General features: G+C 40.2%; 1 protein-coding gene across 2 annotated transcripts; it reads left to right on the top strand.

Annotated features, from left to right (window-relative positions):
- The first annotated feature begins 7,490 nt into the window (after positions 1 to 7,490).
- Positions 7,491 to 20,409, top strand: RPE65 (retinoid isomerohydrolase RPE65). Of its 2 annotated transcripts, XM_026666008.2 has the most exons (14): positions 7,491 to 7,599; positions 8,333 to 8,415; positions 10,480 to 10,630; positions 11,534 to 11,641; positions 11,746 to 11,887; positions 12,922 to 13,069; positions 13,334 to 13,415; positions 14,400 to 14,532; positions 14,709 to 14,848; positions 15,907 to 16,036; positions 16,436 to 16,550; positions 16,637 to 16,731; positions 19,352 to 19,463; positions 19,680 to 20,409. In XM_026666008.2, exons 1-14 carry the CDS (start codon positions 7,589 to 7,591, stop codon positions 19,829 to 19,831), a joined length of 1,602 nt encoding a protein of 533 aa, XP_026521793.1. In that variant the 5' UTR covers positions 7,491 to 7,588; the 3' UTR covers positions 19,832 to 20,409. The 2 variants fall into 2 exon arrangements, with proteins under 2 accessions (XP_026521793.1, XP_087816588.1); XM_087960462.1 differs by lacking the exon at positions 19,352 to 19,463 and having other exon boundaries at positions 19,680 to 19,902.
- The last annotated feature ends 2,247 nt before the right edge of the window (positions 20,410 to 22,656 follow it).

Raw genomic sequence — 22,656 nt, 5'->3', positions numbered from 1 at the left:
TAAAGCCTTCAACTTAACTTCACTGTTTTATTAGGCACAGTTTAAAGTCACAAAAGTAAATAATGAGGCAAACAGAAAACCAAAACAAACCACATTGATGAGAGTTCTTTTTATTTATTTATTTATTTTAAATTTTATTGGTTTTTAAAGACAAACAAAAACAATGAGAGTTCTGAAGCAAGCCGAGATAACTAATTATAAACTCCAGGAAAATAACCGAGAAAAGTCCATGGGAAGAACGCCAGCAAAGATAAGCCTCTTTCAAGGTGAACACTAATTTTCAGCAATTCTAACTGCGCAGTTGCAAACTTATATACATAGCTCCCACCTTCAAGCCACGAGGAGGATCATGGTAATCTCCTCTTGAGTAGACCTCACTTCTACCTGATCATCTCCTCCCTGCGTGACCTAGGATGGATAGGGGATGGGCCTGGATCCTCCTCTGACTGCTCAGCCAGCCTCTGCCCTTCCCCAGCCTCCTCCACCACCTCTGGAGCCACACTCCCACTCCCTGTTGGCTGTTCCTCCTCTTCCTCAGAGTCAGACTCCACCAGAGGCATGACACTATCCCCCCCCCGCAGGGCCCCTCTCCCGGGACCAGGCAGATGACGTTGAGGAAATTGCGTGTGAAAGTCCTGGACCAAAGAGCATGAACATCAGTGGCATCGACCCAGGTGAAGTCCTCAGGTCCATAACCTTTCCATGCCACCAAATACTGAAATTGGCCCCACAACTGGAGTGAATCTTGGATGCTATCCACTTCATATTCCTCCTCTCCCAGAGGGGCTACTGGGGCTGGCTGTGATGGAGCCGGTCTATGCGGACTGTCGGGTGAGGCAGGGACTAACAGGGTACGATGAAAAACAGGATGGATTCGCATGGTCTGTGGCAGGGAGAGACAATAAGCCACAGGATTGATCACCGCCTCGACCGGAAAAGGTCCCAAGTAACGGTGATCAAGCTTTTTCGATGGTCGCGTTGTTGGTAAATATTGAGTAGAGAGCCAAACCCGATTGCCGACCACTAAAGGTGGAACATCACAACGATGTTGGTCTGCAAACCATTTATAGCCTTCCTTGGCTCTCTCTAGTTGATCGCGGACCATGTGGTGCACAGCTTTTAACTCCTGCAAAAACGTATCCACTACCGGAACTGGGGAATCAGACGGGGCAAAGGGAAAAGTCATGGATGAAACCCATAGTTAGCAAAGAAAGGGGACACATGGGTGGATGCATGTTGAGCATTGTTATAAGCGAACTCTGCCACCGGCAGCACCTCCACCCAATTGTCTTGTTGAGTATTGCTGAAACAGCGGAGGTACTGCTCCAAAATAGCATTCACTCTCCCTGTCCCCCCATCAGTTTTGGGGTGATGAGCAGATGACAGACATGCCTGAACCTGCAGTTTCACGAGTAGGGTCTGCCAGAAGCGTGCCGTATAATGTACCCCCCGATCTGATACCATGTGGTCTGGTAACTCATGCAACCGGAAAACATGGGAGATAAACAATTGAGCCGTTATTTTGGCCGATGGAAGACCCGCACACGGAATAAAGTGGGCCATTTTAGTCAACATATCCACCACCACCAAAATGGTTGTGGCACCATTCGATGGTGGTAACTCAACGATGAAATCCAATGAAACTGCCCCCCACGGTCGTTCTGGCGTAGGCAAGGGCTGCAATAGACCAGGGGGTGCAACAGGAACATACTTGGCTTGGTGACAGATCCCACAGGACGCCACATATCCCGACACATCATGTTTAAGTCTCAGCCACCAAAATGTCCTAGAGATGAGGTGCAGTGTTTTGAATACCCCAAAGTGTCCTGCCACCGGACTATCATGACATTGACGTAGGATAAGGCCACGAAGAGGGCCTCCAGGCACATAAATGCGATCACGGAACCACAACAGGTCCCCAATATACGCCCAAGGAGTCTCTTGTCTCCAATTCTCATCCAATTCTCGACGTTGAGCTGTCACAAATGGGTCCTGCCGCTGTGCCTCCTGAATCCTCACTTGAAGGTCCACAGGTTCCTCGGTGGCTGCAAACTGCTCCAATGGAATCACCAGGGCAAAATTTTATCCTCCCTTCGGGTATACTCAGGCTTCCGAGATAGGGCGTCGGCACGTTGATTCCCTCCACTCGGAACATAGGACACCCGGAAATCAAATCGAGCAAAGAATAAGGACCATCTCACCTGACGCTGGTTCAATGTCCGAGCTGTACGTAGGTATTCCAAATTGCGATGATCCGTCCGAACCTCGATTTGGTGACAAGCCCCCTCCAGGTGGTGCCGCCATGTCTCAAAAGTGACCCTAACCGCCAGTAGCTCCTTGTCCCAAATCATATAGTTGCGCTCTGGAGCCAACAACTTCCGGGAATAATAAGCTCATGGGAACAAGGTGCCTGCGGGAGCATAGGCCTGGAGGAGCCCTGCATCAACAACCACATCGGAAGCTGGCCTGGATCAGGGTGTTTGAGGATAGTCATATGCCCAATGCGGAGGCAACTGATCCACCTCCTTCTCCCCAAACACATCAGCAAAGTCCACCAACTCCGCAGGTAGATCCAGGTCCATGGGTGTAGCCACACTCCCTGCACAGGAGCGCAAGCAATGGTTGGCACACTTCCTATCAAGGAACTGCACAGCTCCAGATGACCAGACAATCTGTGGATCATCGGCCTGTAGCCACTCCAAACCCAGCACCACCGGAAAATGAGGCACTGTGGCAACATAAAACACGGTTTCCTCCACATGCTGCCCAATACGCATGCAAAGGGGTTTGGTTGCAGCAACCACAGGTCCCGAACGAAGGGGCCAACCATCAATCATCTCCACCATTACTGGTGGGGATACCTGTTGCTTGACAAAATGAGCATCCATGAAATTGGCTGTGGCCCCTGAGTTGACCAAAGCTGGGATCTCCACCGCTCCCACACCAGGCACGAACACACTTGCTGGCAGCACAAGATGCTTCACCAATAGTGAGTGTGGTGGAGATGTCGAAGATGTCAAAGGTGGCGAGGGTGGCAAGGTTGGTGAAGATGGTGGGCCTATGGACTTTACACCCCAACCTGCAGACCCCCGTAGGCTGAGCGATGCTTGTTTTCCGCCACCGCAGGTGTCGCTGCTGTGGATGTCTTAACAGGACACTTGGCCACAAAATGGCCTCAATTGCCACAATAGAGGCATAAACTATCACAACGATGTCTATTCTTTTCTACTTGAGTCAGGCGAGGGCGGCCAGCCCCCAACTGCATGGGTTCCTCCAAAGGCACTTCCACCAAGGGCGCCATCTTGCTGGAAACAGATATGGTCTCTGTCTGTCATCGCACCTGTCAGTGCCGAAGTCTAGCATCGATACAAAGACACAAATGCATGAGCTCTTGAAGGGTATGAGGGCATTCAGTGCGCGCCAACTCATCCAGGAGCTCCAACGGCAAACCCTCCTGGAACTGGTCTAATAGTGCTGCCTCATTCCATTGTACATCCTGAGCAACCACCCGAAAACTAGCAATATAATCCATGAGTGAGCCACGCCCAGGCTTCAACTCTCCCAAACGTCTGTTTGCTGTTTGGCTTCGAACAGAGTCCTCAAACATGGCCTGAAACTGACGGCAAAACTCGGCATAATTGTCCAACACCTGGTTGGGCTGGGTCAGCAGAGGCGTTGCCCAACGTGCTGCAGAGCCTGACAACAAACTAATCAAAAACCCCACCTTATCCCGGTCAGTGGGAAAGTCCTCAGGCCGAAGGCTCATGTAAAGCTGGCACTGTCCCAAAAATGCTGGAAATTGGGCCAGCGAACCATCAAATTTATCTGGCACTGTCACTAGGCATTTTCGGCTTGGCTGGGCAGCTTGCATTTGTGCCACCTGTGCAGTCAAAAGAGCCACTTGCTGGGTTAACTGGGCAATCTCTGCTCTGAGCTGATCCATGGTCACCCCACAAAAAGCAAAAAATAAGTTGAAGGGGTGGCTGAAGTCAAAATGTGATGACCCGTAGTCTCTCAAAATAACCCAAAACCCAAAACATATATTAAAGTCCAGTAAAGCCTTCAACTTAACTTCACTGTTTTATTAGGCACAGTTTAAAGTCACAAAAGTAAATAATGAGGCAAATAGAAAACCAAAACAAACTGCGTTGATGAGAGTTCTGAAGCAAGCTGAGATAACTAATTATGAACTCCAGGAAAATAACCGAGAAAAGTCCATGGGAAGAATGCCAGCAAAGATAAGCCTCTTTCAAGGTGAACACTAATTGACTTCAGCAATTCTAACTGCTCAGTTGCAAACTTATATACATAGCTCCCACCTTCAAGCCACGAGGAGGATCATGGTAATCTCTTGAGTAGACCTCACTTCTCCCTGATCCTCTCCTCCCTGCGTGACCTAGGATGGATAGGGGATGGGCCTGGATCCTCCTCTGACTGCTCAGCCGGCCTCTGCCCTTCCCCAGCCTCCTCCACCACCTCTGGAGCCACACTCCCATTCCCTGTTGGCTGTTCCTTCTTCCAACATTTCAGCAGAATCTCATCTGCCATCATCAGGCTTCTGTATTGATGTGTCTGTGAGTCAGACTTTCACAGCCGTTTCAGTTTTAAATTTGGGGCTAGCCTACTGCTGTGCCAGAATGGTTTTTTCTTCATCCTGATTGGTTGGGAGTCTTGGTCTGTGTTTATGGGTCTTGGAGTTTGCTGTGTTCTGCTTGATTGGTGTTTCTAATATCTTCTGTCTGTTTTGTGGCTTTTTTTTTTGTCTTGATTGGCTGGCAACATTGTGTTCCTGTATTGGAGGCTTTTAGTGCAGCTTGGCTCTGAGTAAATGGATGGCTATCATTTATTAGGAAGCTAGGTTTCATCTGGGTGCCTGGTTGGGGTGTGTTTGAGCTGGAGGTATCAGGGGGGATCTGTTTGTGCCCAGGTGTTTGCCTGGCTTGTGGTGTAGAGATTTTTTTGTTTGTGAGTGCAGGCCTCCAAATAATTGACAGTCTGGTGGAATCATCTCTTCTATTCATGCTTTCAGGTCTTTTTTCAATCTCTATGGTTTCTCTGATAATTCTGTGGCTGGGGTTTTCTATAGTGGCTAGGGTCTTGGTGCCATTGAAGTCGATGCTATGACCTGTTGCTTTCGTGTGTTGGACTAGTGAGAAAGTGTGTTCCAACTCTTTTACTGCATTTTTGTGTTCATCTAGGCGGGTACTTATTCTATTGGTCTGTCCGATGTATGTGGCAGGGCATGATGCGCAGGGGACTTCATATATGCCTTGGTTTTCCAGGTCAATTTTATCTTTGGGGTTTCTTAGGATGGCTGCTATTTTTCTGTCTGTTTTGAAGGCAGTCGTGATGTGATGCCTGTGTAGTATCTTACTGATTTTGTCTGTAGTACCTCTTATGTAGGGCAGGACAGCTGTTCCATAGGTCTGTTCATCTTCTAGGTGTCCATTATGTCTCAGTGTGTTTTTGTGGATCAAGCTGGTGATTTTGTGGATCAAGCCGGTGAAAATGCAGTAAAAAAGCTGGAACACACTTCCTCACTAGTCCAACACATGAAACAACAGGTCATAGCATCGACTTCAATGGCACCAAAACCCTAGCCACTATAGAAAACCCCAGCCACAGAATTATCAGAGAAGCCATAGAGATTGAAAAAAGACCTGAAAGCATGAATAGAAGAGATGATTCCACCAGACTGTCAATTATTTGGAAGCCTGCACTCACAAACAAAAATATCTCCACACCACAAGCCAGGCAAACACCTGGGCACAAACAGACACACACACCCCAATACCTCCAGCCCAAACACACCCCAACCAGCCACCCAGATGAAACCTAGCTTCCTAATAAACAATAGCCGGCCATTCACCTGAAGCCAAGCCACACTAAAAGCCCCCAATACATGAAACACAATGTTGCCAAGCCAATCAAGACAAAAAACCACTACAAAACAGACAGAAGATTAGAAACACCAATCAAGCAGAACACACAGATGAACCGAACACACAAGCCTGATGATGGCAAATGAGATTCTGCCGAAACATCGCTACAACTTTAAAAGCACAACTATAATGACGTGGGAAAATACCCGAACAAAGCTGAATACCATACATATAAATACCTGTGAAAACTTTCTTTGTTGGGCTTGTATGCTATTTAATTGCTGGCAACTCTGCTCACCCATAAATTAGGTTGAAAAATATGTAAAAATACAATATGTAAAAGTCCATCCATCCATAGACAAACTATATTTATCTGTGAGAAGGTTCCTGAAAAGATCAATGAAGGCTCCTGTGCAATTCCAAAGAAAAACTTCTTAATTTCCAAAGAAATCCTACTTTAGGATAGTTATTTATCCTAAAATAAATAGGCAAAAGGTTCATACTAGACTTGAGAAAAGAAACCAAGAAATCTTAAGAGGCACAAAATCACAAAAAATACCATAGTACTAAAACCAATATAGATAATCCTTGACTTACAACCACAACGGAGTCCAAATTTTCAAAGCAAGCCAGTTAAAGTGAGTTTTGGCCCATTTTCTTGCCACAGTTGTTATGTGAATGATTTGGTCATAAAGCAAATCTGGCTTCCCCCGTTGCTTGTTGGAAGCTGACTAGGAAGGTAATCACATGATCCCAGGACAGTGCTGCTGTCATAAATACATGCCAATTTTCCAAGCCTCCAAATCCTGATCGTGTGACCATGGGGATGCTGCAATGGTCATAAGTATGAAAACTAGTCATAAGCATCATAACTTTGAACTGTCAATAAATGAAAGCATTATTAGGCTTTGCACAACGTGACAAAACCTCCACACCACAAATGACCAGAACCATGATGCATTTGGATAATACTTGAAGGTCCTAAGTGACAGTTAAAGTATTTTATTTAACCTTAACCCATTCTTCCTTTATCCTTTGTCCATTCTTTTAATATGCAAACAAGAAGTCCAGGGAACAAGAAAAGGAATGTTGGCAGATCACATTTTTGTGCTGTGTCCTTAATAGATGATGAGGAACATGATGAGTGGAGAGTTGCTTTTTAAAAATATATTGAAAAGTGTGTATAGGTTACCTGACTCAAAGTAATTCTGTATTAACTGCTGTAATCTTTTGTTTATTATGCTTATCTGAGACCTCCTACTGAATAGAAGAAGGTAACCAATGAATCTATGGTGCATTGGGAGACTACTATTTTTTCCCCTTAACATTGAGTTAGCAGTATGCCAGTGTCTCTAAGCTGGAAGATTGGAAATAGGGCAAAGTGCTGGTTCCAAGAAGAGCATGTTACAGACTGTGTGACAATAAGCTTTCTTTGTTTCCTCTTGTTGTTTCTTCCTAATCCATTTCTGCTATGGGGATTTAGGTCCCTGGAAAATATTCAAACCACAGCAGGACAAAATCTCCAGCAGAATTTGAGCCCTGAAAGATGCTTCTGTTTCTTGGAGGCAAGCTGATTGGCTCATAAGTTTCCTTAGGTAATTGCTTCCATCAGTAAGACAATGTTCATATAAATATCCAGCACAAATCTCTTACTTCGGTGCTCCATCTTTGGCTAAGGAAAATCTCCATTCTTTCCTGAGGAAAAAATGTCCAGCCAGTAAGTACCCCCTAGGATTTTCTATGAATAAAATTTAATGTTGACTAAATAAGTGTAGTCCTGATGCTAAATAGCTTATTTCTAGAAGCAGGAGGGACATTGTGCTAAGAATCTGAGGGACTTTATGGAAGAAAACAAATAAAAATCCTACTGATGGTGAAAAACTGAACATTTAGAAGCAGTTATTTCTCTACTTTTAACTATTGAAACTGAACCTACTGTATAAAGGTCTGTTGAATTAAACTTCCATTAATAATAAATTATTTGGTTCTTAGGTGTAATAGTTTTTTTTCCTTTGAAGAGGAGAGCCACATATCATGTTTTTATTAATATTTCTGATGATCTGACTTATGGAGAACTGTTCTATTCAAAATTATACAGTATATATCCAGAGCTTCACTAGGAAATCATAGCTGAAAACTGGTTTTCAAAAAAAAAAAAAAAAAAGGGCTTATGATGAGGCTACAGAAAATAATGCTACTGTATGCAATTTTGCAGGAATAGGAAAATAATTGGCACACATAAGAGTATAATTTCATCTGCTGAAGGAATTTGATATTGTTAGACTATTATACTTGCTGCTGAAAATATTCATTTCAGAGCAGGTATCTCGAAACACAACAACTGTGCTAAAATAAAAGTCTTTCCAAATTTCTTCTTTCATCCAATTATTGGGGAAACTATTAAAGAAAATGCTAAATCAATCACCTTTGACTTTCTTAATATCTTGCAGATTTGAGCATCCAGCTGGTGGATACAAAAAGCTTTTTGAGACTGCAGAAGAACTATCTTCACCAATAACGGCTCATGTTACAGGTTTGTGTCTTGCAAGCGAAGCACAGCCAGTCCTAATTGGCACATAGGAGTCCAGTGTTACAGCCTAGCCTGGGAAAAAGAAATGAGAAATCATTTTTGTACAATTGTCAAGAAAGCTATACTCATGAGTTGAACTCACCTTGGTAGCATCTTTAACTTTCTACAGCTTCTGCAGCTTTCTTTTACCTTCATGAAAATGAAACCATTTTGAGTTGTAGATAACTAAACTAGATAGAATTTATTGTAGAAAACCAAGCCCTGTTTACATAATTAAGGACCATATAGATTTGTATTTGCTAGGTGTTTAGAACTGCCATTTCTACAGTACCTGGTCACTGGCCATGCTGGCTGGGGTTGATGGGATCTGAAGTCCAAAATTTCAGAATGACATCAGGTTGAGCACTAAACAACACTAAACTATACTGTGCTTTTTTTCTCTCCTTTTGCTGATATTTGATAGTTTGCCATAATGCAACTTTGTTAAACTGGGAATCATTTTAGGGATTGAAAGTAGATATAAACTTAAACTACATTTTATTCGCAATATTAATTTAATTACAGTAGATGTAAGTTTAGATTTCTGAATCTATTTCCACAAATAAACTTGATTTATACCTTGTTCTAATTATAAATTCTGCAGCAATTCAGCCTGTAATCCTTGTGTATCAGTCGGCTACAGTTATACAGTAGTTAAACTAGCAAGCAACAGATACCAAAACAAAGAAGGACTAATGTTAAGAAAACAATGAATTCCAGGTGAAATAAAATTTTCTGTGGCACCCAAGACCAAAACTTATGCATCCTTGTATCCATACCCCATAAATGAAAGTGTAGGTCTAGGGTTTTTCTACTGTAGACACTTACATTGTGAAGGTATGGTATAAAGTTGTATGCTAAAGAGAGTCTTATTTATTTCAGAGATCCCAGCTTTTCTCACAGGTGGACATAGGACTATAGGTTGTTCATCTTGCTAATGTTGAAAGAGCACACAAGCATTTTGAAATGTGAGCTGCTCATTTCCAAGTGATTTACATCTTAAGGAAAAGTTTAGAGGTGAAGGAATGGATTGGCAATTATACAGGTAGTCCCCATAATTGAGGCCAAAGCTTCTGTTGCCAAGCAAGACAATTCAGGGAGTTGCACCCCATTTTACGATCTTTTTTTGCCAGAGTTGTTAAGCGAGTCACTGCAATTGTGAAGCAAATCATGCAGACATTAAGTGAATCTGGCTTCTCCCATTAACTTTGCTTGTTGGAAACCAGCTGGGAAGGTTACACATGGTGATCATATGATCCCGGGACAGTACAACTGTTAAATATCCATGCTGCTTGCCAGGGGCTTAAATGATCACGTGATTACAGGAGATACTGCAGTAGTCATGTGTGAAAAACAGTCATAACTTAATTTTTTTCAGTACTGTTGTAACTTCAAACAGTCACTAAATGAATGGTTGTAAGTCAAGGACTACCTGTATACTCTGTTTAAGATGGCCTAAACTTTTTCTCAGTGTAATCTTCCTTTCACTGGTTGTGTGCAACCAGAGGCTGAGCAGCAATTTGTTGGCAGTACTTAAATTAAATTTAATGCATTAAGTAAGATTTGTGACCTAAATTGTCCCTTCTCATTCTGGTACTATAAAAGCAGTTCCATGCAGAGCATAGTATAGAGGTCCTATCTGGATGTTAATAATCTACAGATAACCAAAGCAAGGTAACAATCTCCCATAAGCCACTTAATACCAAATCCAAAAGAACTCCTGTGTTTTAACAAACTCAGATCTTCTATTCTTGCTATAAGCAGCCCTCCACTTTTTAAAATATGTTCCCAAAAGATGTAGAATGGAGGCTTGTAAGGCAGGCAGATAACCAGGCAAATATTCAGCCTTGCAATCCCAGATGTGATCAGCTACCATAACCAATGCTGAGAGATGCTGGAAACCCAGTATTGTATAGCTTTAGCTGAAAGCTGACAGCTCAGGAGTCTCAAGACTGTAGCATGAAACTTCAATAGGATATTTATTTCTCAACTTTTTTTGGTAAATATTTTTTGCTCTGTTTGCAACAGGTAAAATTCCAGTTTGGCTGAAAGGCAGTTTGCTCAGATGTGGGCCTGGTTTATTTGAAGTTGGATCAGAACCGTTTTATCATTTGTTTGATGGCCAAGCACTTCTTCACAAGTTTGATTTCAAGGAAGGCCATGTCACTTATTACAGGAGGTAAGTTACACTTCCTGCCTGCTTTCTCCATTCTGCAATCTAGCAACTCATCCACTCTAACCAATTCATAAAACTCTAATTTACACTAAAAGGTGATTCTGTTCCAAAAACAAAATATAAATTTTTGACTACTTAGGTTCTGTACAATGAAAATCTGTTTCAGAAACTGTATGGAGGAAATATGAAGACTGTAAAGCACATAAACAATGAATATACAGGTAGTCCTTGACTTATGACTAGTTGCTTAGTACGAGCAACCTGCTTTATGATCTTCACAAGTTATGACCGTGATGAGCAGTCTCCATTACAGTCATAACATAAGGACTACTGTACAATTCTGTTTGTGTATCTTTATCCAAATCAATGTTTCTTCCAGAGTATCTCTGTTCAGACAATATTTCAACCAGTATTTCCTAAAAAAATTCTGCATGTTTGCCACCTGAAAACTCTGCTGTTTGCTTACAGCATTTGCTCTTTTAACATGAATATCTGCAAGAGGAAAGCATGGCTCATGCAGAAGTCAATTGGACTTCTCTATTGCAAGTATTCCCATATTAAGTCCAAAGAAAGTAGGACAGTTGTTGTGTCATGAATGAATCCAGTGTCTTCATCCAGATTAAATCTCTATTTGTTTGCCTTCATCAATTCCAGAAGTCCTTCCTGGAACATTGCAACACTTTCTCCAAGATTATTGGGAGGAAATAAAAGGAAGATTTTTTTCTTCTCATCCACGTTCTGCTTCTTTAGATGTTGGATGGAATATTTACTAGCCTCATTTATGAATTTGGGATTGGATTTCATCCCAGAGGTGGCTCTGGAATATATTAATAGAAGTGAGAAATGAACTGGTAAGATGTAAGTAAAGTGGAACATCATATATAATCTTGTCTTATTTCTTTATAGGTTTGTTCGAACCGATGCCTATGTTAGAGCAATGACTGAGAAGAGAATAGTAATCACAGAATTTGGAACATATGCTTACCCAGATCCATGCAAAAATATATTTTCCAGGTGAAAAAAAAAATAAAGGTATAATTATGGACAGCCTGAAACATATTGTTGCATTATGCAGCAATCTAGAAATAATCTACTTTCTTTGTGGTTGTGTCCGGCAGATTTTTTTCATACTTCCAAGGTGTGGAGATCACTGACAATGCCCTGGTGAATGTGTATCCTGTGGGAGAAGATTTTTATGCCTGTACTGAGACAAACTTCATAACAAAAATCAACACAGAAAATCTGGAAACAATTAAAAAGGTCTTTTTTATAGATTAAAGACAGACACACGTTAAAATTGGAAATGAGTATTGATGGCACTCATAATGTATCACTTACAGAACATCTAAAATGGAAACAGTAATTGAAGAAGTATTTATAGAGCATTTAATTGAAATATAGTCTTATACAGTATATTCTATCTGCTGATTAGAATCTCATTCAATCTATTCTCATTTAGTACAAGAAGAAATTACCAGAAAGCACTGTTAAAAATAAAAATAAGACTGTTTAGAACTAGTGCTAGATCCACATAAGATTTTTTAATAGAAGCAGAAGTGCTGTTGTAATTCCAGAGGAGTTATGTGATATATTTCCTTAGTAACCATAGCTCAGCAATTGAATTGTACATCCTGTTTCTGGCCAGTAAATGTCTTTCAACTGAATGCTATGTGCTGGATGCAGGTGAATGCAATTGTACTCCTGTAATAATATTCTATGGTCCCTTGTATCCATCCCATCAAACCCAAAGGAAGTTTGGAATGGTGTAGGATCTCCTGCCATGGGCAAGAGAGTTGGATTAGAAGAGCTCCATGGTCCCTTCCAATCCTATTATTATTATTATTCTATGTTGTATGTTCTTTGAATCTTGTTTGTTTACATTCTGAAAGAAAATAGTTCTTCTGAGCTAGAGAGAGAATTATGACCTTCTCTAAATTCACAAAAGTTGCACCTGTAGTTGTTCAGAAACTCATTTCCATTGTTATTCCACAGAACATTTGCAAATACTGTATTTCTGAGCACAAGGGCTCAGTTTTGTAACAACATAACATTTCTGTTAAGTTGCCTTCTAGGATATGCTTTCTATTCCCACCTGATTGATCAATCTGCTGTAGTTATGCTCTATTTAAAAATCACAAAATATTGATTTTTAAGGATAAGCAAATTACTATGTCTATTTTATTTAAGATAATAAAATACATTCAACACAATGTAATGTGCTTCTAATGAATGCATTTTGTCAGTGACCAATGTATGGATTTTCCCCAAATTATCTTTTTGTTATATTCTTTCAGGTGGATATCAGCAAATATGTTTCAGTCAATGGGGTCACAGCACACCCTCATATTGAAAATGATGGAACAGTTTATAATATTGGCAACTGCTTTGGAAAAAATTTGTCCTTTGCCTATAATATCGTAAGGATACCTCCCCTTCAAGCAGGTCTGTTCACTTTCAAGCAGCAGCTGCTAAAATCAGAATGTTTCTCCCTTCCAGTGCAGACTAAACCAACTTGATATAGATTTTTATAGCTAAAACTTGAGAATACTTTTACTTCTGAAAAAAGGCTTTTCCTAATATTCAAAGAATCAAAACGTATTTAAATTCTGAATGCTTATTTATTCACTAGAATTTGAATTTTCATTAATTAGTTTATACAACTAAACATGGATAAATGCATTGACCCTTGATCTTTGTCTTTCTCAGATAAGAAAGATCCAATGACAAAATGTGAAGTGGTGGTTCAGTTTCCCTGTAGTGAGAGATTCAAGCCGTCTTATGTGCACAGGTAAACATACATCTCCTCAAAAAGATGTATTTAAACACCTTAAGCATAGCTTTATAAAATAGTTATTTATCATTTTACTTATTTAATTTTAAAACCATCTAATAGCCAAAACTATTACAATAAACCCCCTAAAGAATGCAATCCAAGTTAAACCGTATACAATCAAATAAAATACAAATAAAATACTCCTCTAAGTGGGCAGGAGCAAGACAATTATTGAAAAACAAATAATATGCATTAAAACACTATTTTAAAATTAAAAAATGCAGTTATAACACTGTATAAATACCCTGGGAAAATAGAAAGGGCAACATGGAGGACAACTTCATGGGATAGAGCTTAAAATCCAGATAGGTGTATGAGGCTTTATAGTTCAAAGCCAACACTTTGAATTTGACCCAGAAATGGACCAGCAGACATTGTACATGATAAAGTATTGGTCTAAAATACTAAAATAAAGTATTGGCCAGTTCTATTGGTCAGTCTAGCTGTTCTAATCTGAACTAATGGAAGTTTGCAGACCACTTTCAAAGGCAGCCTCATGTATGTTTTGTAATAACCCAACCTGGAAATTATCAGAGCATGGGTAATGGTTACATGGCTGTTTCTTTCCAAATAGTTGGTTTTTAAATCAGCTGAAACTGATGAAAGGCACTCTTTATCACTATAGCTATCCAGACTAGTGACAATGATGAATGTAGGTTCTGCCCCCCCCCCCCCCCCAAGCTGTGAACCTGCTCCTTTGAGCTGAGGGAAGAACCTTCCAGCCCTGTAGGACATCACCCAACATTCTTGTCATATGTATAAAACAGTGTTTATTGAGTTCAAATTTGACACTGATACATTTAGCCTAACAAGAAGCAAAAATGAAACTATTGGCATTTGAAAAATGAACAGATGCATTTTGAATTTCATGTGCATATACAAAATGCTATGCCATCTCATATATGATAATCATATACGATCAACTGTCTTTCCTAACAGTTTTGGGCTAACTCCAAATTACATCGTGTTTGTGGAAACTCCAGTGAAAATTAATTTGCTCAAGTTTCTTTCTTCCTGGAGTCTTTGGGGAGCCAACTACATGGACTGTTTTGAGTCAAATGAAAAGATGGGGGTAAGTGTTTTTTAATTCATTTGTCCCTTTGTTATGCTGTGTGTGTGTGTGTATTTGTGTGTTTATACACACACACAATTACACACACGTGCATACATACATATACACAAACACACAATGACACAAGAAGAATATAGTTTTATTATTTAACAAAGTTTTAATATTCATTTTTAAAGGTATGGATGCATGTTGCTGACAAGAAAAATGGGGAGTACCTCAACATCAAATACAGAACTTCACCTTTTAATCTTTTCCATCATATTAATACTTATGAGGATAATGGATTTCTTGTTGTGGATTTATGTACATGGAAAGGGTAGGTACTGAAAAACCTATGTGTACAGAAAACCATACAGCTATAATTTAAAGTAATCTTAGCCCAGTTACTGGACTGCCGGTGCCATAATTTTCTTTGAAGAATGTTAGTTCAGAAGACTAGCTTTTGTTTTCAAGTAACGTTTCTTCGTGTATTTGCAGTAAAACAGATTGCTTTCAGGGATTATCACATCAGTTTATTATACTGTTCAAACAATAATAATACAATAAAGTCAAGAGGTAGTTAATTTAGTGGCACACATAAAAATAGAAGAAAAAACAAAGGAAGCACACAAATATAGGACTAGCAACAGTTTGCCTTTGGCAACCATGGTAAGGAACTCTTGATTGAATAGAAGGTAAAATTTATTCCTAACAGTACAAGTGACATTTGTTAAAGGTCAGGGTTTTTTTAAGGGTAAGAAACAAAGTAGACTGTGTGTCAGCATACACAGAATAATGCTGTGATGACGAAGAATTTAACAAAATATATGTGACTTTTCATGAGATACTTCAGGATATTGAAAAAGTCTTGATTTGGCTAGAACTACTGTAGCAGTTTTATTCATTTTCTCGTGGTTATTGTATGTATGTATGTATGTATGTATGTATGTATGTATGTATGTATTTAGTTATATGCCACCTTTACTATTTTTATAAATAACTGAAGGAGGCAAACATATCCAACACACTTTCTTTATCCTATTTCCCCCACAAGAATAACCTGGTGAGGTTGGTTGGACTGAGAGTGACTGACTGGCCCAAAGTCACCCACTTGGCTTTCATAGCTAAGGAGGGACATGAACTCATGGTCTCCTGCTTTCTAGCCTGGTGCCTTAACCACTACTAGACCAAATTGACTCTGTATTTTGTCTGTAGCTGTCCTTCATTTAGGTGCCATTAATGAGAAAAATATAAATTTACATACAGTGATTATTTTTTGGCACATGCATTTCAATGACCCAGAAATTATAATTCTGCCATAGTCAAATAGGTAACTGTAAGGCTAGATCCCATGACTTGTTCACTGAGAAGCTGATGTCTTTTATTCCTCTATAGATATGAATTTGTTTACAATTACTTATACTTAGCCAATTTACGAGAAAACTGGGAAGAAGTGAAGAAAAATGCACAAAAAGCTCCTCAACCTGAAGTTCGACGGTATGTCCTTCCCTTAAATATTGAGAAGGTAAGAATTAAATATTATATATTGGAAAGAAAATCAGTATGTTACACATGTAATGTGTACACATTTGCTAGCAAGGACTTCATAGAGAATGTAATGTACATTAGGCTGGTTGGCGGTGAGATAATGTTCAGATGTTCTTTGCAATATTATTTTCAAGCGCAATATTTTGTATTTTCCCAAGGAAAAGAGGCATTTACATACAGGAATAATAAAAAAGAGAATGTTTTGAGACAGTACTATTGAATTAATGTTTCAGTTTCCCGTCTTAAAACCAAGACTTTAAAAAAAAGAGTTTCTGAGATCTTTTACTTATATTGTTGGAAGAATAGGTGGAATGTTGAAAAATGGAGTACAGTATAGAATATTTTTCTTACTTTCTTTTTGTGGGGGATGTTCTAGGCTGATACAGGAAAAAATCTAATCACATTACCTAATACAACAGCAACAGCAATTCTGCACAGTGATGATACTATCTGGCTGGATCCAGAAGTTATTTTTTCAGGACCACGACAAGGTAAGGCTAAGCTCAGCAAAAAGCTAAAAAAAGACAATCTTAGCAAATACAAGAAACCAATTAAATGTGTTTATTTTGCTTTATAGCTTTTGAGTTTCCACAAATAAACTATGCAAAATATTCCGGGAAACCTTATACATATGCATATGGTCTTGGATTGAATCATTTTGTTCCAGACAGAGTAAGTATTACATATTAATAGACTAGATTTGTTTTTGCAAAAAGGCAAAGAAAAGTCTAAGTCCAAATTCTTTTATGTAACTCATAGGAATATACAAGATAGCAAAATAGGATGTATCATCTTAAGACTGCTTCTTTGGCTATTCAGGTTATTACTGTATTTACTTTTAAGTCTATTTAACAGTGGAAAAATATCATTGTTGGACAGAGGGAATACTCCATTTTCTCTAGGGTGCTAAGGGAGTCATACATAGTTTGCAAAGTCAACTCTGGATGCCTATATTTATTACAGGGAAAAAACATATCAAATATGAAATCCATAGATAGCAACTATGCAACAAACCATTCTTCTAGGTCATAGTATACTGATAGCAGTCACATCTACCACAATGGGAAGGGGTTGAGTTTCTCATAAAGCTTTGCTCTGAATAGATTTCCATTCAAACAGATCACTGCATTGCTCATCCTAGCTCAGCCTACTCCTGCACTCAAACTATCAAGAAAATACAATGTATTTGCCCAAACGAACAGATGTAAATGTTTCATATTTTGGTAAAAAGAGATTTTATGCCTTCTGAGACTTGCATTAAGATTCATCTTTGAGCATCCTGTAGAAAATCAAATAGACTTTTAAAATGTAGCCTATTGTAACTTAGCTGTTTTGTGTTCTGGGACAAAGCTGACTTGAATCTGAACAAAATACAAAATGTATTCTTTTTAGGCACTAAAATTATTCTACAAAATATTATGAGCCTCTTGTAAGGCTGAATTTTCATTTTCAATATAGGGTGATCAAATCATAGTGATGTCTCCCTGTCACGTGATTATACTGTGGTTCCATCCTATGCCGTATTTTATTTAATTCACAAGCTGCCTAAGTCCATTGTGGCTCAGAGTGACATACAATATAAAAAAATTCAAATTTTAAAATTTACAATAAAACAATACTTTGTTTTACGTACAAAAATATTGTCCGAAGAAATTGACCATCCTTTAAGATCAGACAACCCTCAAAGGACTGGCTGTTTTCTCTAGTCTAGCCCAAAGCCCGGGGAAAGGGTCAGTCCGAGGGGCTCATCTAAATATGGTTGGGGTGAGGCTCATCAGAATATTGGGGGAAAGGTATTGTAGTGGGCAGACATTACAATAGAAAAGGTGGCATTACTTCATTGATGGGACCCAGAACTTGCCAATTCTGTTAGACTATATATGGTGAGCAGCAATTATGGATCATAAGTCTTCAATTAACCAGGCGCTATGCTATGAAGAGCTTTATAGATGGCACCACCATGAATTGCACCTACTAATAAGCCTACTAGTAAGCAGTGCAGAGCCGATATTAGCTGAAGTAATTAAATGGGCATACCAAGAGCCTGAAGTATCACATGGGCATACCAAGGCATCATCATCTGTAGCTTCCAGATGGTCTTCAAGAGCAGCCCCTAGTATAGTGCACTGCAATAATCCAAACCTAAGATAACCAAAGCACAAGCAACTGTCTTAAGAGCCTCTCAGTCCAGATGTGAGTATAATTGGTGCACCAATTGAAACGGTGCAAAAACCAACATGGCCCCAGCTGCCATCTTCTCAAGCAGGAACTGTAAGTCCAAAAGATCCCTAGGTGAAACCCCAGCCCCAGACAGCATAGTACAATCCCATTTGGAACTAAAGATGGAATATCTCTAGATCAGGGTGATCCAAATAAACTCTTAAATCAAAAGAGTTGTTTTAGTCTTCGTTTTTTTAAATGCAGTTCATTTAAATGCACTATAGCTATAAGACAGAACAAAATGCAGAGCAGACCAAAGCTTAAGCAACCAACCTTAGCAGAATTATCGACACAAACAACAATGTACGGTAGTCCTCAAAATACATCCATTCACTGAGTGACCATTTAAAGTAACAATGGCACTGAAAAAAGTGACTTATGACCATTTTTCACATGACCATTGCAGCATCCCTGTGGTCACGTGATTCAGACACTTGGCAACTGACATATGACTGTTGCAGTGTCCTGAGGTCATGTGATCCGCTTTTGTGACCTTCTGGCAAGGAAAGTCAATGGGGAAGCCAGATTCACTTAACCACGTTACTAGCTTAACGATTGCAGTGATTCACTTAACAACTGTGGCAAGGTAGGTCATAAAACAGGGCAAAATTCACTTAATTAGTAACTTGCTTAGCAACAAATATTTTTGGCTCAATTGTGGTTATAAGTTGAGGGCTACCTAAATGGGACAACTTGCAGTGACTAGGGCCATCTTGCTGTAGATGGCCAACTCGCTGCAGCCATCTCGTGGCCAATTCACCACAGCCATCTTGCGATAGCCGACTTGCCACGGCCAACTCACCCGAAGAAAACTCACCACCAGACAACTCATTGCAGGACAATCCACATGGGGTAACTCCATGCAATAAATATTATCTGTCAGTTTCTTTGACATTATTTCCATTGACAAAAGTGGAAAATAATGAATTGATGTTCAAAACATTCAGCATTGCCCATTTTAAGATTGGAAGGTTTATGGACAAGTTTTTGTGAATCCTCATAGTGATGCATTGACTGCTTTACCAGCCTTTTTAGAAAAATGCATTTTTTAAAAATGATTTTTTTCCCCCAGCTTTGCAAAATGAATGTTAAAACTAAAGAGACATGGGTATGGCAAGAACCAGATACATATCCCTCTGAACCAATCTTTGTTCCTCAACCAGAAGCTATAGAAGAGGATGATGGTAATGTTATGACTTTTTGATTAAATTTTAGAAAAGGGCTTTGTCCAAATTTGGCACTATACATATGAAAAGGACTTAATATCTTAATTTATACCCACTATTTCCTGGGGGAATAATGCAACAATTAGTATGTTTCTGAATTACTGTATTTTCAAACCTACTATCCATTATAAAAGTTTTGTGCTTCTTAAGTAATTTGCATTTATTTTGATACAGGTATTATCCTGAGCATAGTCATCAGTCCTGGCTGTGGACCAAAGCCTGCCTACCTTTTGATCCTGAATGCAAAGAATATGAGTGAGGTTGCCAGAGCACAAGTGGACATAAATATCCCAGTTACTTTCCATGGACTCTTCAAAAAAGCATGATGTCTGTCTTGAATACACCACCATCTTTCTTTTTAATACAATGTGCAGAACAACATAAAGCATTCTTCTAATTACCTGCCAGTGACTTGCAAAATTAGTTAACATTAACCATTTCCTGTACTGAGGCCCAATTTTAATATTTTAATACTTTAAAAAGTATCCATTTTTAAGAATGCTTTCATGACTGTATCATAAATAAGGATTATTAAAAGTTGTTAGTACTGTAGATGCTGATGAACAGCATCAGCATTATAATCTCAGTAAACTTCAGATAAACATTTACAATTTAAAACTGTTAAAATTGTTCGGTAATAGAATATGGGTGAAACACAACAACCTTGAACTCTGGCAGATTAAGTAGTGAATAGAAATAAGTATTTGACAAAATATTAGTTTGGAAACAACTGTAGATTTCTTATAGTTTTAATATTTGAAAAATTATTTTTAAAAATTGAAATGAAATCATTCGTCTTTGCCACTTATCAGAGAAAATGATAGTTTGAATTTGATCTCTCTGATACCTTAAATATCTTTATTTTACAAATGATTTGTCTAATAAACATAATGTAAAATGTGAACATTTTTTAAAAATATTCATAGCTTCTCATCTTCGACTGTACTACAGGTTGTCCTTGACAGTTCATTTAGTGATGGTTCAAAGTTACAGCACTGAAAAAAGTGACATGACCATTTTTCAGTTACCATTGCAGCATCCCCATAGTCACATGATCAAAATTCAGATGCTTGGCAACTGACTCATATTTATTATGGTTTCAGTGTCCTGTGGTCATGTGATCACCTTCTGTGACCTTCTGACAAGCGAAGTCAATAGGGAAGCCAGATTAACTTACAACCTTCTTACTACTTAATAACTGCAGTGATTCACTTAACTGTGGTAAGAATCTTAAAATAGGGCAAAATTCACTAAATAAATGTTTCACTTAGCAACAGATATGTTGGGCTCTATTGTGGTCATAATTTGAGGGCTACCTGTATTTGTATCTTTAGATTTCAATAGAATAGAATTCTTTATTGGCCAAGTGTGATTGGACACACAAGGAATTAGTCTTGTTGCAAATGTGTGCATAAAAGATACATTCGTCAAGAGTCAAGAATCATAAGTTACAACACTTAATGATAGTCATAGGGTACAGTAAGCAATCAAATACTAGGAAACAGTCAATATAAATCATAAGGTTACAAGCAACAAAGTTATAGTCATATAATCACAAGTGGGAGGGATGGGTGATAAGGACTGATGAGATTAATAGTAGCGCAGACTTTGTAAACAGTTGAACAGTGTTGAGGGAATTATTTGTTTAGCAGAGTGATGGCATTCAGGAAAAAACTGTTCTTGTGTCTAGTTGTTCTGGTGTGCAATGCTCTATAGCAGGGGTGGGCAAACTACGGCCCGCGAGACACATCCGGCCCGTTGGTCATTTTAATACGGCCCGCCTCTGAAAAAAAAAAATTTCTCTCTGAAAAAAAAATTGGGGCCGGCCAAAGAGACCCGCGCCACGCGCATATAAAATTGCACACACAACACGGAGCTGGGCAGCCGCTTCCTGGTAGCGGGGCCAAGGCCACCGCCCGGGAACGCCACTGCTTTCCCTCGCCAGGGCTGGGCGGTGGCATGTTGCCCTGCGCTGCGTGGCCCCCGCCTGGCAGCGTGCTTCTCAGCTGGTCTCCTCCTCCTCGGCCATACAGAACAAACAGGCAGAGAAGGAGGAGACCAGCAGGCTGGTTGGGGAAGCTTTCTGCGCCGAAAGAGGCAGCTACTAATCTCCGGCTTTGCTCCGCTTCTCCAATGGTCCGGCACCACCCTGTTCTTCTTGTGCTGCGAAGAGGCGGCTAATGATCTCCGGCTCTGCTCTGCTTCTCAACATCCGGCACCACCCTGTTCTGTGTCAGGCCCAGCAAGTCCAAGCAGCCGGCGCACAGAACAGGGCAGCGCCGGATGTTGGGAAAGCAGAGTGAGCCGAGATCATTAGCAGCCTCTTCGCAGCACAAGAAGCCTCCCCAACTGGCCAGGTGCTCTCCTCCTTCTCTGCCTCCTTCTCTGCCTCTCCCCTCTTGCTCCTCACAGTTGCCCTGAGCTGGTGCGGTTCTTTACTTGGGCAGCCAGACGCCCGCAGCAGCAACAGGCAGTTCTGCCCGGGCTCTGCTCAGGTGTCCAGCTGGGGCTGTCAGGAGTTGCTACCACTGGCGCAGCTCCGCGCTGCTCAGTCCCACGTTGCCTTGGGAAGGGAAAGGCAAAACCAGGAGCCGCTGAGCCTGAGCCTCCGCTGCCGCTGCTGCCGTTGCAAAGCACCGCCGCGGCTCTTCCTTTTGCCTTTCCCTTCCCGAGGCAACGTGGGACTGGAGCCGCGTGGAGCCGTGCTGGCAGTAGCAACTCCTGACTCAGGGGGCCTCCGAGGGAGGGGAAGGAGGAGAAGAAAAGGGGGGAAGGGGGCGATTCCCAAAAATCTTGTGCTGACCCGGCCCGTCTGTCAAATTTTAAAAGTGAATCGGCCCCCGAGCCAAAAAGTTTGCCCACCCCTGCTCTATAGCATCGTTTTGAGGGAAGGAGTTGAAACACTTTATGTCCAGGTCTATAAATATGTTCACCGCCCTCTTTTTGACTCATGCAGTATACAGGTCCTCAATTGAAGGCAGGTGGGTAGTAATTGTTTTTTTTTTTTTTTGCAGTCCTAATTATCCTCTGAAGTCTGTGTCTGTCCTGTTGGGTTGCAGAACCAAACCAGACAGTTATAGAGGTGCAGATGACAGACTCAATAATTCCTCTGTAGAACTGTATCAGCAGCTCCTTGGGCAGTTTGAGCTTT

The sequence above is a fragment of the Notechis scutatus genome, chromosome 3 (assembly GCF_049901735.1).
Source record: "Notechis scutatus isolate UNSWTSFEM ecotype Mainland chromosome 3, rNotScu1.2, whole genome shotgun sequence".
NCBI lineage: Eukaryota > Metazoa > Chordata > Lepidosauria > Squamata > Elapidae > Notechis > Notechis scutatus.
The sequence above is the reverse complement of the archived record's forward strand: the minus strand, read 5'-3'. Positions and strand labels throughout refer to the sequence as shown.

What these genes read in the sequence shown, in the direction of transcription:
- RPE65 (XM_026666008.2), top strand. An exon ending in GATTTATGTACATGGAAAGG is followed by an intron (nt 14,849 to 15,906) that starts GTAGGTACTGAA and finishes ATTCCTCTATAG; the next exon opens with ATATGAATTTGTTTACAATT. An exon ending in AGCTATAGAAGAGGATGATG is followed by an intron (nt 19,464 to 19,679) that starts GTAATGTTATGA and finishes ATTTTGATACAG; the next exon opens with GTATTATCCTGAGCATAGTC.